The sequence below is a fragment of the Sinocyclocheilus rhinocerous genome, unplaced genomic scaffold (assembly GCF_001515625.1).
Source record: "Sinocyclocheilus rhinocerous isolate Xijiao unplaced genomic scaffold, SAMN03320098_v1.1 scaffold2612, whole genome shotgun sequence".
Taxonomy (NCBI): Eukaryota; Metazoa; Chordata; class Actinopteri; order Cypriniformes; family Cyprinidae; genus Sinocyclocheilus; species Sinocyclocheilus rhinocerous.
In genome coordinates, this window is record NW_015648580.1 from 43087 (window position 1) to 56246 (window position 13160).

The window sequence follows — 13160 nt, forward strand, 5'->3', positions numbered from 1 at the left end:
CATTTATTCACTCTCAAGTTGTTCCAAACCTGTTTGAATTTCTCTCAGCTGTTGAACGCAAAAGAAGATATTTTGAAGAATGTTGGTAACCAAGTAACCACACAGTAACCACTGACTTCCATAGTATGGAAAGAAAAAAAAAACTATGATATGGAAGTCAATGGCTATACCGATGACAGAATTTTCATTTTTGGGTGAACTATCCCTTTAAAATGCAATGTGCTCCTTTATTTTGCTCGCTCAAGTCATGTTTGTTTTTATGAAACGGTAAAAAAGTTACTTTATGAAACAGTAAGAGTCTCTGCCTTTATAAAGCACCTCCTTACTGTTACCGGATCATTGTGCAATTGGTTCCATAGATTACAGCTCATCTCATTGGTCAACAGGCTCAGGATCAAACCACACACATACTCGCGCACCTTCGCTCTTCTTCCTATAGCGCTGCTTGGCGCTGTAGATAAAGGACGCGGCGTTTCGTGTTGGAACAAGACGATAGTTGCCCATTTCAAGTCGCTGGAATCTGACAGAGCTGAACAGCCCGGTGGTTGAATGAAGCGCGGACTGTAGTGTTTGCGTCAGGCGCGTTATTCTCCATCGGAGTACATACAGAGTTGAGGACAGGCGCACTTGTCCGCTGTGTCTCGGACTCTATATGGAGGGATGTCGGAATGGCTTGCACCAGGAGAACCAAAACTTTGGTGTCTACGTGTGTGATACTAAGTGGCATGACCAACATAGTGTGTCTTTTGTACGTCGGATGGGTGACTAATTACATCGCTAATGTGTACATCAAAGTGCCGATGCCTGTCCCAGCCAAAAAGTTGGAGGGCGACAGGAAAGGAGAAACTCTGCGGATTATAGAGCGACTGGATCGGCTGGAGAATGTGGTTAATCAGCACATACAAGGTAAGACGAATGTCTGTTTAATAACTGTGCATACAAATGTGACGTTTACTCTATAAAACTAAGAGAAATAGATGAGCTGAAAACCATAAATTCAGCACAAATTATGTGCCAAAATTAGTTGTTATGCCAGTTTCCACTAAAAAAGTGGACCATAAACGTATTTTTTTAACCGATGTTGAATGGAAGGGGTGATTAAATAAACATTAACATTAGAATGAACTAGATAGAAATAATAAAATAAATACAAAAATCACCACAACAGGTAACAAATTGGCACATGAAGCCTAAATTAATCTGTTTTACAGCCCGGCTAGATAGTTGTGGAACATATAAAAAAATAGCCTAAATAGTAAACGAAATAATAAAAACCATATTTTATTTATTTATTATTATTATTTTTTGTTACAATAACTTGGATAACAGGGTTACATTTTGAGGTTTATTAATACAGGAAATAATAATAATAATTAAAAAAAAAAAAAAAAATAAATAAAAAACTGGTTCAATAATTCAAGACCTCAGTGAAACAGGCCAAAATGCGCATAGGCTTTAAATTATTTTTAAACACTATATGCAATCTTATATGCCTTTTGTGAATTATTTTCCTATGAGAGAATGAAATACAGCTGAGAAACAGAAATTCAGCAAAAGAAAATCACATTATGTAACTAATGATATTTTATTGCTGATGCAGAGGCACAAATTGTTGCATTTATATAGAAAAACCTTTCATTGTAAATGCAACTAAATTACCACCTTCACAACGACTTGCCATGGTAACCACAGTTACCTGCCAAATATATTGCAATTATTGCACAAAAAAAAAAAATCTACATCTATATAACATATTCCAGTGTAAGAAGCTTTGAGAAGCAGTGTCATTTTGTGCAGCATTGATGTTTAAAACAATTTATTAACCATAGTTTTCATCAAAATACTGTAGTAATGTTGTATTAGCAGGCACTCTCATCACAAAAATAAACAACATACAAAATTACAAATATATGACAAGTATGTAGACTTACTATACAGTAGTGGGTTATACTATGTGTTGTTGTTGTGACGTTAACTACACCATGACACCATGGTTACCATGGTAAATTTTTGTCTGCACTGTGAACATACTTGATCTGGGGTGAGGGAAATAGCAGTCTATTGTGAAGAGTATATCTTCCACTCAGGTGCAAAACAGAAAAATCTATAGCCTAGAGTTTCATCATCATGACCTGAATACTAATTGTACATTTGTCCTGTCCTGTTCAAATCAGGTTGATTGCACCTTGCCTTATTGTTAATGACAATTTTATGCAGGTGTGACCTCCACTTTGCGATCTGGCAGCTTCACAAAGACCATTGATGATTGCTTACTCCTCTTCTTCTCTCTTCGGAGACTCTTGTTTAATGAACTTGGCACTGGCTGAACTAATTATGAAAAGTGACTGATTGCTTCTGTCTGTACAGGTAGTTTAGATCTTTCAGCACTTATCAGCACACACCATTTCTGTTTTTTTTCCATCATCATTTATGCATTTGTTTATTTGATACACTCTTAAAAAAAAATAAAAGTTCACAATGGTCATCTAACCTCCATGGAACCTTTCCATTGCACAAAAGGTTATTTATAGTGGAAAAAGGTTCTTTACATTATTTACATATTCTAGGCCCTATGAAATCCATTTTATTTTTTTCCAAATTAGTTTTTTTCCGTTTTAATTTTTCTAGTCTCTATTTTAATGGTTAAATAAAATTTTAAATTTATTAATCAGAAATCATGTCTAATTAATTGAAATAATGAAACTTACAGTATTTGAGAGCAATTTATTAAAAGTTTAACAAAAAAAGACTTTTTTAAGGCCCTATGAAATATGTTTTATTTTTTTCTCAAATTCAGTTTTATTATTTTAATTTTTTTTTTTACAAAATTCTGTAATTTTCTGAATTACATTTTAGTGGTTTAATTAAATTTTAATAATAAAGAGCATCTATAATTAATTGATTTTATAAAAAATATTTTATTTTATTATTTTTTTATTTGTATTTATTTAGCAATATGTCAACATGGTATATATTAAAGCACTACATAAAGTTTAAACCAAGGTACTAAAGAACTAATTCTCGATAGTCAGGACCACTATCGTCAAAGATGATTGACAATTAGCGTACAGTTTGGATTGGATATCTTTCAGCACTTATCAGCACACACCATTTCTGTTTTTTTTCCATCATCATTTATGCATTTGTTTATTTGATACACTCTTAAAAAAAAATAAAAGTTCACAATGGTCATCTAACCTCCATGGAACCTTTCCATTGCACAAAAGGTTATTTATAGTGGAAAAAGGTTCTTTACATTATTTACATATTCTAGGCCCTTTATTTTTTTCCAAATTAGTTTTTTTCCGTTTTAATTTTTCTAGTCTCTATTTTAATGGTTACATAAAATTTTAAATTTATTAATCAGAAATCATGTCTAATTAATTGAAATAATGAAACTTACAGTATTTGAGAGCAATTTATTAAAAGTTTAACAAAAAAAGACTTTTTTAAGGCCCTATGAAATATGTTTTATTTTTTTCTCAAATTCAGTTTTATTATTTTAAATTTTTTTTTTACAAAATTCTGTAATTTTCTGAATTACATTTTAGTGGTTTAATTAAATTTTAATAATAAAGAGCATCTATAATTAATTGATTTTATAAAAAATATTTTATTTTATTATTTTTTTCAGAAATAGTGTTTTGTGTATTTATATTTTTCTGCTAAATAAATTCTGGTAAATATTCCTTTAAAAATAATGTTTTAATAATCATTTTATTATTAGTAGTAGTACTATCATTACATTAAGTAATATATTTCTGTCACAGTTTCTTCAAGTTAAACCAAACTTTTATTTTGATGGGTTGCTGTGAAGACCTTTCGGTTTCTGTTTGTATATGATATGATGATAGTATTTCTCGAAAGAAATGGTAAAATGCTCTCAGAGTACTTCTAGAGATTATGTTTATGTGTTCATGTACTTATATATTGAGGCAACAGAGGCTAAAAACACAGCGAGCGTCACACACGCTTCAGTATGTGTGTAGTAACCGAAACAGCACGTCTGCGCCATTCATTCACACAGAGACACGCAGAACATGCAGGATTCATATTCAAATTGTATTTTTGCAGTTTAATATTCACAGACTCTAGTCCATATCGCGTTTTGAATACCTACTTTTGATTTATCCATCCAAAATTTGGCAAATTCTGTGACATTCCGCGTTCCACGATTCAGTCCGCATTTTCATAGGGCCCTAATATTCTTTGCACTAAGATTTATTTTAAGAAGTTTTTATAGAAATGTTCATTGGGGAACCTGAAATGCTTCTTCTGTGGCATTGCTGCAAAGCCCCCCTTTGCGAACCTTTATTTCTATTTAATGCATTTCAGTTACATGTTTGAGGTCAGAATTTGGTTGATCGTGAATATACTGATTCATCTTTAAAATATTAATGCAAAAACTGAATGGTGGATTCTACCCCTTGCAATTAGTACAGCCTAATCAACCTTCCCCGAAAAGCATCTGCCTAACAGTATGCAGCAATAAAGCTTTTGTAGGTTCTCACTGTTGTGCAAGCTTTATTCCGGGTTCGTTTTCAGCTTCTTCGAAAAGCACTAATTTGTTGCAGAACTGAAAACACAAGCAATTTGCTGTTCTCTTACTGGTTTATTAGTCTACAACAGCATGCACAGCATGATTTGTCTGCTTCACTGAATATCTTAGGAATACAAATTTTGTGTTGCTCAAGAAAGTCTGTAATGTAATTTTATTAATGGACTCCTTTTGTGCTTTGTTATAAAATACACACTTCATTGTTAGAGATATGATTCTGTCATAGTTACTAACTGGATGTATGTTGATATGGGTTGCAGACAGCCAGTGTGGTGCTCAAACCGAATCAAGGGCGCAAACAAACCTCACTGAGCTGAGAGGCGGCTACAGATGATTACTTGAGCAAACATTCCCGAGCTACAGCCGCAGACACGTTGTGCTGTTTGGCATCTTCTGGGGGCTTCAGGAATGGGCTTGGAAAGTGCGTTAGGGAGCATTTTTTTAGTTACAACACATGACTTTTTTTATTGCATGGCAGGGATTGTTAAAGGGGTCATAGGATGCCCATTTTCCACAAGTTGATATGATTCTTTATGGTCTTAATGAAAAGTCTGTAACATAGTTTGGTTAAAATTTCTCAATGGTAGTGTCAAAAACACCTATTTTACCCTGTCAAAAACAGCAGTTTTCACAGCATGCAGATTTGTAGCATTTTCCTTTAAATGTTAATGAGCTCTGCTGACCCCGCCCCTCTCTTCGGAGCTGCTCTCAGAGAGACTGTTTACTTTAGCTGCATTCATCGTGAAACTTGCTAATTAGCACATTATTAGCAAAGGCGATATGCAAAGATTCATTAAAAAAACCTTACACTCACTTCTTCTGTAGATGAAGCTGGATCACAAATGATTTGCGCGAACATAGCACTGCCAACACACATTTCAGTTCAAACAACATGTAAAAGTGCATATAGCATTATATGACCCCTTTAAGGTTTATCTGAAATACCGTCATCTTTGTAGTTAATGATTTTTAATGAAATATTGTGGGTTGAGTACAATTTAAGCTCAAATGACAGCATTTGCAATGTTGATTAGCTCAAAACTAATTTTGATCTTTACTTGGAAAAACAATTCTATGTAAAGTTATATCCAATTTTCTTTGCTACAATAGCAGAACACCTAAAACCTTAAAATGACTGTAAAAATAGTGAGAACTATTTTATAGCTCAAACAATAGATACATTTAACAGAATAATTAATGTAAGTGCTTTTGTAAAATGATAAGCTTCACATTTCTGCTTTTAAATCAATTGGCCTCATGGGATTCCATTGTAAGTGCCTTGCCGTGACCTCGATTTATTTAATACAAAATGAAGAATGAGTATTTGGTGGTATTCAATAGTATTCCACAAATGCTTTTGATTGAGCTTTTATTGAACTCAGAGTAGTACTTTTAAGGATAAGTTCACCCAAAAATGAAAATCTGCTCAAACGTTACTCACCTTCAGACCATTAAGATGTAGATGAGTTTGTTTCTTCATTAGAACAGATTTGGAGAAATGTTGCATTAATTGACTTGCTCACCAATGAGTGAGTACATTTTCAGTACATTTTCATTTTTGGGTGATCTGTTCCATTAAGTACATTCATTTTCACTTTTTAGTGGCAAAACTGTATCTTATGATACATTGCTGACCACCAGGTTGTTCTTCATCATCGCAGACTTTACACTGCCTCTCTCTCTGTAGCATACAAGTGTTTTCCAGAATGAATGATTTATGTGGAAGAGGTACATGCCAGCTGTGCTCTACCACCTGGTACATACAGCCTGGAGGATGGCCCGGCTGATCTCCCTGTCATCCTCAACTTGATGAAAATGCAGCACGCTTCAGCACAGCAGCTCTTTAGCACTGTAGTGGATTTTCTGTTGAAAGCCAAAGAGAAAGAACAACAGAATCACTTAGTCCCTGTTTCAGGTGTGTAGTTACATTGTGTAGAGGAGCGAAGTGAAGCGAACAGATTCTCAGCTCATAACATTCTGTTTATCTGCTCTCATACCGTTTGCATTTAGCTTTTATGCAAAGTGCTGCACCATGTGCAAAAACAAATCAAGAAAATAGCATTTCATGGGAGCTCAAGGATAAAATTCAGCAGCAGAAGAAGCAGGAATAGGAATTTCTGTTGTGGAATAAGAATAAACAGTTTTTAGATCCCAAATATTGATTATGATAAACACTGTTTTCTTTGAAATAGAACAGAAAAGGATTTGTTTTGTAACTGTAATGTTGAAGTCAATATGAAATTTCATAATGTGACATGTTTTGTGAAAACTGGATTTTCAATGAGGAAAAATGCAGAGCAAGACATGGATTTTATCCAATGGGAATTGATTAGATTGTAGATCACAGGTAGTTCTTATGTAATAATTATAATAATAATAAATAATTCCTTAAATAATACAATAATATTTTGAACTTAACTAGTTAATTCATGTGCTACCACATTAATCACATTTTTGGGTCACTTGACATAACGTCATAGATTGAACATTTCCAGCTTTTGTTCACATTGGGATGTAATAAAATATTTTATATTATTAGTATTTATGACAACATATTTTATTAGTAATTATAACAATACCAACACCAAGAAAAATTCCTAGCATATTTGTACTTGGTGATTAAACTTTAGTCCAGTTGTTCAGCAAGTTTGTTGGCAAGTTCATGAATTCTCACCATTGTTTATTCATTGTTTCATATTTCCAGTTCATCTGCACTGAATTAAATGCATATATGAACACAATGGTGAGAATTTGTCTTGAGAACTAGTCTAGAAATTATTTATGATATTACCACCTGCCTCTTTAGAAAATGTCCATATCAATTAGCAGTAGTAAGAAATAAAATGAATGAGTGAATAAATAAATAAATACCTACATACATACATACATAATACACGAGTTTCACAATTTGAGTTGAATTACTGAAATAAATGAACTTTTCCACGACATTCTAATTTATTGAGATGCACCTGTAAATAACAGATAGGTTGGTTTGTTTGGTTATCAGAAACACCTTTTTAAAATAGTGTATTAATGAACTTTTAAAGAAACTGAGGAAACACATACTATTATTTTTACATTTTGCTCATTAAAAAATTGCCTTGTTGCAACAGACACAAGTGCCAGCAGGAAAGCTGCAGGTCTCGTTGGAACTTATTTAAGAAGTTGAGATGTGATGGTAATGACAAGCAGCCTAGTGCTAGATTTTGTCTGTCTTTATTCAAATTTGAAATATGAATATTTATGCAGCTGATATTACTATTCAGGTTAATATAAAAGTGTGCTATAGAAATCTACAGATGCTTGGAAATTGACATTTTTCTCTGATGTTTATTATATTTTAGAGAATTACCTATTTATGAACATTACCTAACTGCTGTGTAGGAATGTATGTTATGGAATATTTGGTTTGATGGCAGCGTGATCTGAGAAGAGTCAAACGGATGACACTGTCTCCGAGGACTGCATTTGCTTCTTTGAGAAGCTGTGATTTCTCATTTCCTCTCATCCTCCGCTCCCTATGAGTCTCCTCTAATAAGCAGTGGGTTGGGGTTAATTACCTCAACAGAAAGGCATGGAATCACAGCCGAGATGTTGTACTTGGCACCCCTCAGAAGAGATTAGAACTTTTCAAGTTGCCCTCAACTGCCCTTTTGACTGACAGATGGCTGTGCGAGTGAGGAGCATCGGCAGGGCTGATTTATGGCTGTGCTGGAGGGTTTATCCTGTGATAATCACAATGAGCTCTGTTAAACAAAGACACGGCAAAGCCTCTGATCCAGAAAGACAGGCTATTAATCAGTACAGCTCACACACGACATGTAGGTGCTTGAATTTATAGTGCTTTAAATCACTTGGTATTTGAAAAAAACTAGTAAAGGTAGTAACTGGATTTTATATTGTGGTCTCTCAGTGTATTTTGTATAAGTCGATGTCCTGTAACTTAGCATGATCAAGTACCACGGTCTTATTCAGTCTAGTAATGTCGCTGTCCCTCCTAATCGCCCCTGTCTGGGACCCCCCTGTTCACTGTGCAGTGTTGGTTTGGTGAACTCAACAGGCAATGTCTTTGGCCTTTGTGCTGTATCTCATGCTGTTTGAAAACATTTTTTCGGCCCTACATGTTTCCCCCCTTGGCATGTCCAAATGCCCATATGGTAAATCTGTGTCAGATGCAAAAAATTCTAAATCTCAGTTTCTTTTGAAATAACACCAAGTAGCATTAGATTTTTTAAATGAGGCTTATTGGTCGATATTGGATATTTAATTGTGCTGCTTTTTCCCTTATTATTACATGTATATTACATTTTGTTGCCATGTAATGCTGACTGAAATTTAATCTTTAAAATTGCAAATAATTTAACAACACTCTTTACTCTTTAGTAAATCATGCCATTGTAATCAGCCAGAAATAATATCAGTGCATTACTAATAAATAACAACTTAAGGCAAAACCATTGTTTTTTCATGCACTGGTCAATTTTGAGATTTTAGGCTATTTTGCTTTCATAACTAGTGGGAAACACATACTGGATTGTTTTATTTATTTATTTATGTTTTATCTGTTTGCATCTATAGATTTCAGTTAAAATACATATCTTTAAAATTAAACAATCAAAATGTAAAAATTAATTAATTAATTAATTGATTGATTGATTGATTGATTGATTAATTCAATTCAAGTTTATTTGTATAGCGATTTTCATGATACAAATCGTTGCAAAGTAGCTTTACAGAAAATTAAGTTTCTACAATATATTTAGTAGTAGCTTTTCCATGGTGACTATGTCAAATTGATGTACATATGGCAGAAATGTATGGTAAAATTCAGTTAATGACATAATCAAACAGACGATGAACACTATTAAAAGCAATGATTATATGTTGCAATCAAACTTGTCGCAAAATTTGGTAGTTTATTTTTTTTCAGGGTTGGCATCATCTCTTCTCAGGTGTTTGGTCATCTCAGGTCTTTGTAAGGGCTGGATCCAGACTGAAGCTTGTGTAATTCCTAGTTACCACGGGATGTCAATCCCTTTTGACTGTAGTGGAAGTAACAGTATATCCGTCTAGTTGAAAATAGTAATCCAAGAGATTCTGTGTACTGCTTTTTGGTCCAGTAAGTAATATCTCTGTCTTATCTGAATTCAATAAGAGAAAATTATTGGTCATCCAATCTTTTACATTTTTACGCTTTTACATTTTTTTTTTACAATCTTTTACATTTTACACTCTGTTAGCTTAGATAATTTAGAAGTTTCATCTGGTCTTTTCTAATACTATTACCAAGGGGTAACATGTATATTGAAAATAGCAGAGGACCTACCACAGATCATTGTGGCACTCCATAATTTACTGGTGATAATTGAGATGACTCCCCGTTTAAATAAACAAAGTGGTAGCGATCGGACAGGTAGGATCTAAACCATCATTCATTCATTCATTCATTCATTCATTCATTGATTCATTCACTTTTGAGTCAGAAATTTCCGCTTTAGCAGCACTTACATAGACCAAACTTTACAGTTTTATTCCTATCTATATTCTGAAGGTTTTTACAGAGGGGTTTGCATATAATTCGCCTGATATATATTTTACATTTTATTCCTAAAAACATGGTGATGTATTTTTGTCTGGTTGTTGAAAGTATTTGTCTGATTATGGAGTGATAAAAAGATATCCAAAAAACCCCTCTGTAAAAACCTTTAACTCTAATATGTCAACAAAATAGATAGTGCCTCATTTGCATATTTAAACATAGCATTTCAGAAAACATATAGTACAAAACAATTACCTTAATTTACTGTGATTAATCAGCTGGGGAAAGTATGCTGATATGTATTAGTAAACATTGTACCCTATTCACCTGTTGTGTTTTGCCTTCATATTTACTTCTATAAACTATACATTGACTTGTATAAACTGTAAACTTGTTTAAACTATACATTTACTTTGCATTGTTTGTTTGAAAATTGAAATAAGATTTATGAATGTTAAAGAAAATCAACAATAGCCATTACTGTACATCTAATATAATCAGAAGCCATTCTTGAGTGTAATTGAGTGTTAGAGTGACACATTAAGACTTAATTAATGGAATTGCTCGCTTCATTTCCTCTGCAAGTGTTGGTTGCCTTGAACTTTGCAGTAAAAATCAAACCAACCATTTTGTCCGGCTGATCTGTTCCCCTTTTAAAACAGGTCATTCAAGGGTATAAGCCTTAAATGGGTTTCTCCATCTGTAGTCATGACTACAGCAGTAATGCTGTTCGGTTTTGATTGTATTTTGTAAGATAAATGCTTTTAGCCTGTTGGTCTTCTTGATTGAGTTCTTTAAAGACACACTACAGTATATTCCTGCTCTTCGTGCTGAGTGCACACTCATGCACAATGAAGATTATGCTACAGTTTCTCAAAAGCTTTCATGCTGAGATGATTTAAATAGGTTTGAATTAAAGCAGCACAATGCAAATACCTACTTGTTTTGTGCCGTGCATTTGATTTTCTTGGAATAAATAATTTGACCTAACTATAAAAAATAGGACGGAGTAATACCTTGATGTAAACAAAATAAAAATTTGCATTAATTATAGCGCTCTAAAACAAGTGGATTTGCATGTCTGTTCAACCCAGATATAACAGAGTCGTGTGGACTAAAAAAAATCCAGTTCATTAAATATTTATCCATGTGCAAAGACGGTATGCTTGGAAAGCTTAAAGAGAGTCAAAACATAGTATCACCGAAGTCAACCTTATTTTGCAATGTCGACTGAATCTCTAATAGAGAAAGTAACCTGCTGATATCAGGGTCCGCCACACTGCGTAAAGATGCAAATTTTCTTATTTAGGAATTTGTATCTGAACTCCCAAAGGAGCAGGAGAAACAGTTGGCACGCTGGTGCAAATTGAGGTCATGTTTCACTATATAGCACAGTCACCGCCTGCCTTTGAAAGCGCTTTGAGGAAACACATCATAACTATAAATATTTAGCTTGTCATGGCACTGGGACTAATGACTAAAGTTGGTTTATCAGAATCAAGCAGGCAAGGTTTGGGTTTACTTGTCCCCTTAAAAGGAAGGCCACTGCAAATCGATAAATAGTTGTTCTGAGTGAGGTCTACACTATAAAAAATATTTATTGAATTTAAACGGGATAAAACGTAAAAAAATAAATAAATAAAAAATTCAGCTATCAGTCTTCTTCAGTGTTTCTTCAAAAGAAATTAATACTTTTAAGCAGTAAGGACACATAAAATTGTTAAAAAGTGACAGTAAAGTCTTTATAATGTTACAAAAATGTATATTTCAAATAAATGTTGTTCTTTTGAACTTTCTATTTATCAAATAATTCTGAAAAAAAAGTTTCCAAAAAGACCCCACCAATAATAATTGATAATAATCAAGCAAATCAGCATATTAGAATGATTTCTGAAGGATCATGTGACACTGAAGACTGGAGTAATGATGCTGAAAATTCAGCTTTGCATCACAGGAATAAATTAGATTTTAAAATATATTATAATAGAAAACAGTAATTTTAAATTGTAATAATATTTTAGAATATTTAATCAAATAAATGTAGCCTTGGTGGTTTTTTATGTTCTACAGCAGGCGAATATTACTTTGAGGAAGAGTTTTTTTTTTGATAACCTATTTTTGAAATAAATGTCATTTTACTGAAAACTTTTTTTTATATAATGCTGTTGTTGCTGTTTTATAAAAGCTATTAGCAGTTGTGTGTAACAGTGACTTAACCAGGGCTTAGGGGTGTTGTTAGATATGATGCACAGCGGCTAAAGCTGCCTTAACCTAAAAAAATTATGGCCTTAAATGGCTTATTCCTTTATTTTATAATGCAAAGAAACATATTAATTTCCAGTTGCATTATAATACCTTTGTATCATTTTGTTATAATACATTTGTAGTCCTAAATTTGTGTTCTGGGATTGTCAAAACAAGCAAAAGGAGATTAGCATGGAACATGTTTTCATATTTTCTGTTTCTTATTTTAGTAAGAAAGAATAAGAGGAGAAGGGCGGCAGATGATGCCTGTGATTCAGAAAGCCACAGACTTGCTTTCTGTCCTCGCTACTCTTGAATTTGTGATTCTAATTAGAAGCAATGGGATGTAATTAGTCATTAATTAAGACAGAGCCAAGCGGAGCGCAGTATCTCTGAGTAAGCACAGCTAAAGGAAGTCAGTCACTCTCTGAACTTAAGAGACATTCGCTTGGAATGAGCTCACTGTCTTTTCCACAGGCTCATGCGGCGCTATTCACCACTGTGCAGCTGGAAGGGAAGAAATGCACTTGATGCAGATATGCTTGATTATCAGCTTGTCTCATCTTTTTATTTTTAGCCAGGGATTTATAGATAATAACTGATTACCACTGATCTGTATGCCACCCAAATGCATTTTTTTTATCGCCTGCATGTGCTCCGAAGTTTTATTATCACTTTGCTAAAATAATACTGATGAATGCAGCTAAGGGAGTCATCTTTATTCTATCTATCTATCTATCTATCTATCTATCTGTCTGTCTGTCTGTCTGTCCGCTTGATTCAATCCTATATATATATATATATATATATATATATATA

At 33.4% G+C, this 13160-nt stretch overlaps 1 protein-coding gene across 1 annotated transcript in view; it reads left to right on the plus strand.

The window, feature by feature from the left end:
* The first annotated feature begins 427 nt into the window (after window positions 1–427).
* LOC107709920 (polypeptide N-acetylgalactosaminyltransferase 18-like) overlaps window positions 428–13160 on the plus strand; it is a 132453-nt gene continuing 119720 nt past the window's right edge. The window contains exon 1 of the mRNA XM_016514585.1: window positions 428–906. Coding sequence (XP_016370071.1) covers window positions 669–906 — 238 coding nt within the window. The 5' untranslated portion in view covers window positions 428–668. The remainder of the gene's footprint in view (window positions 907–13160) is intronic.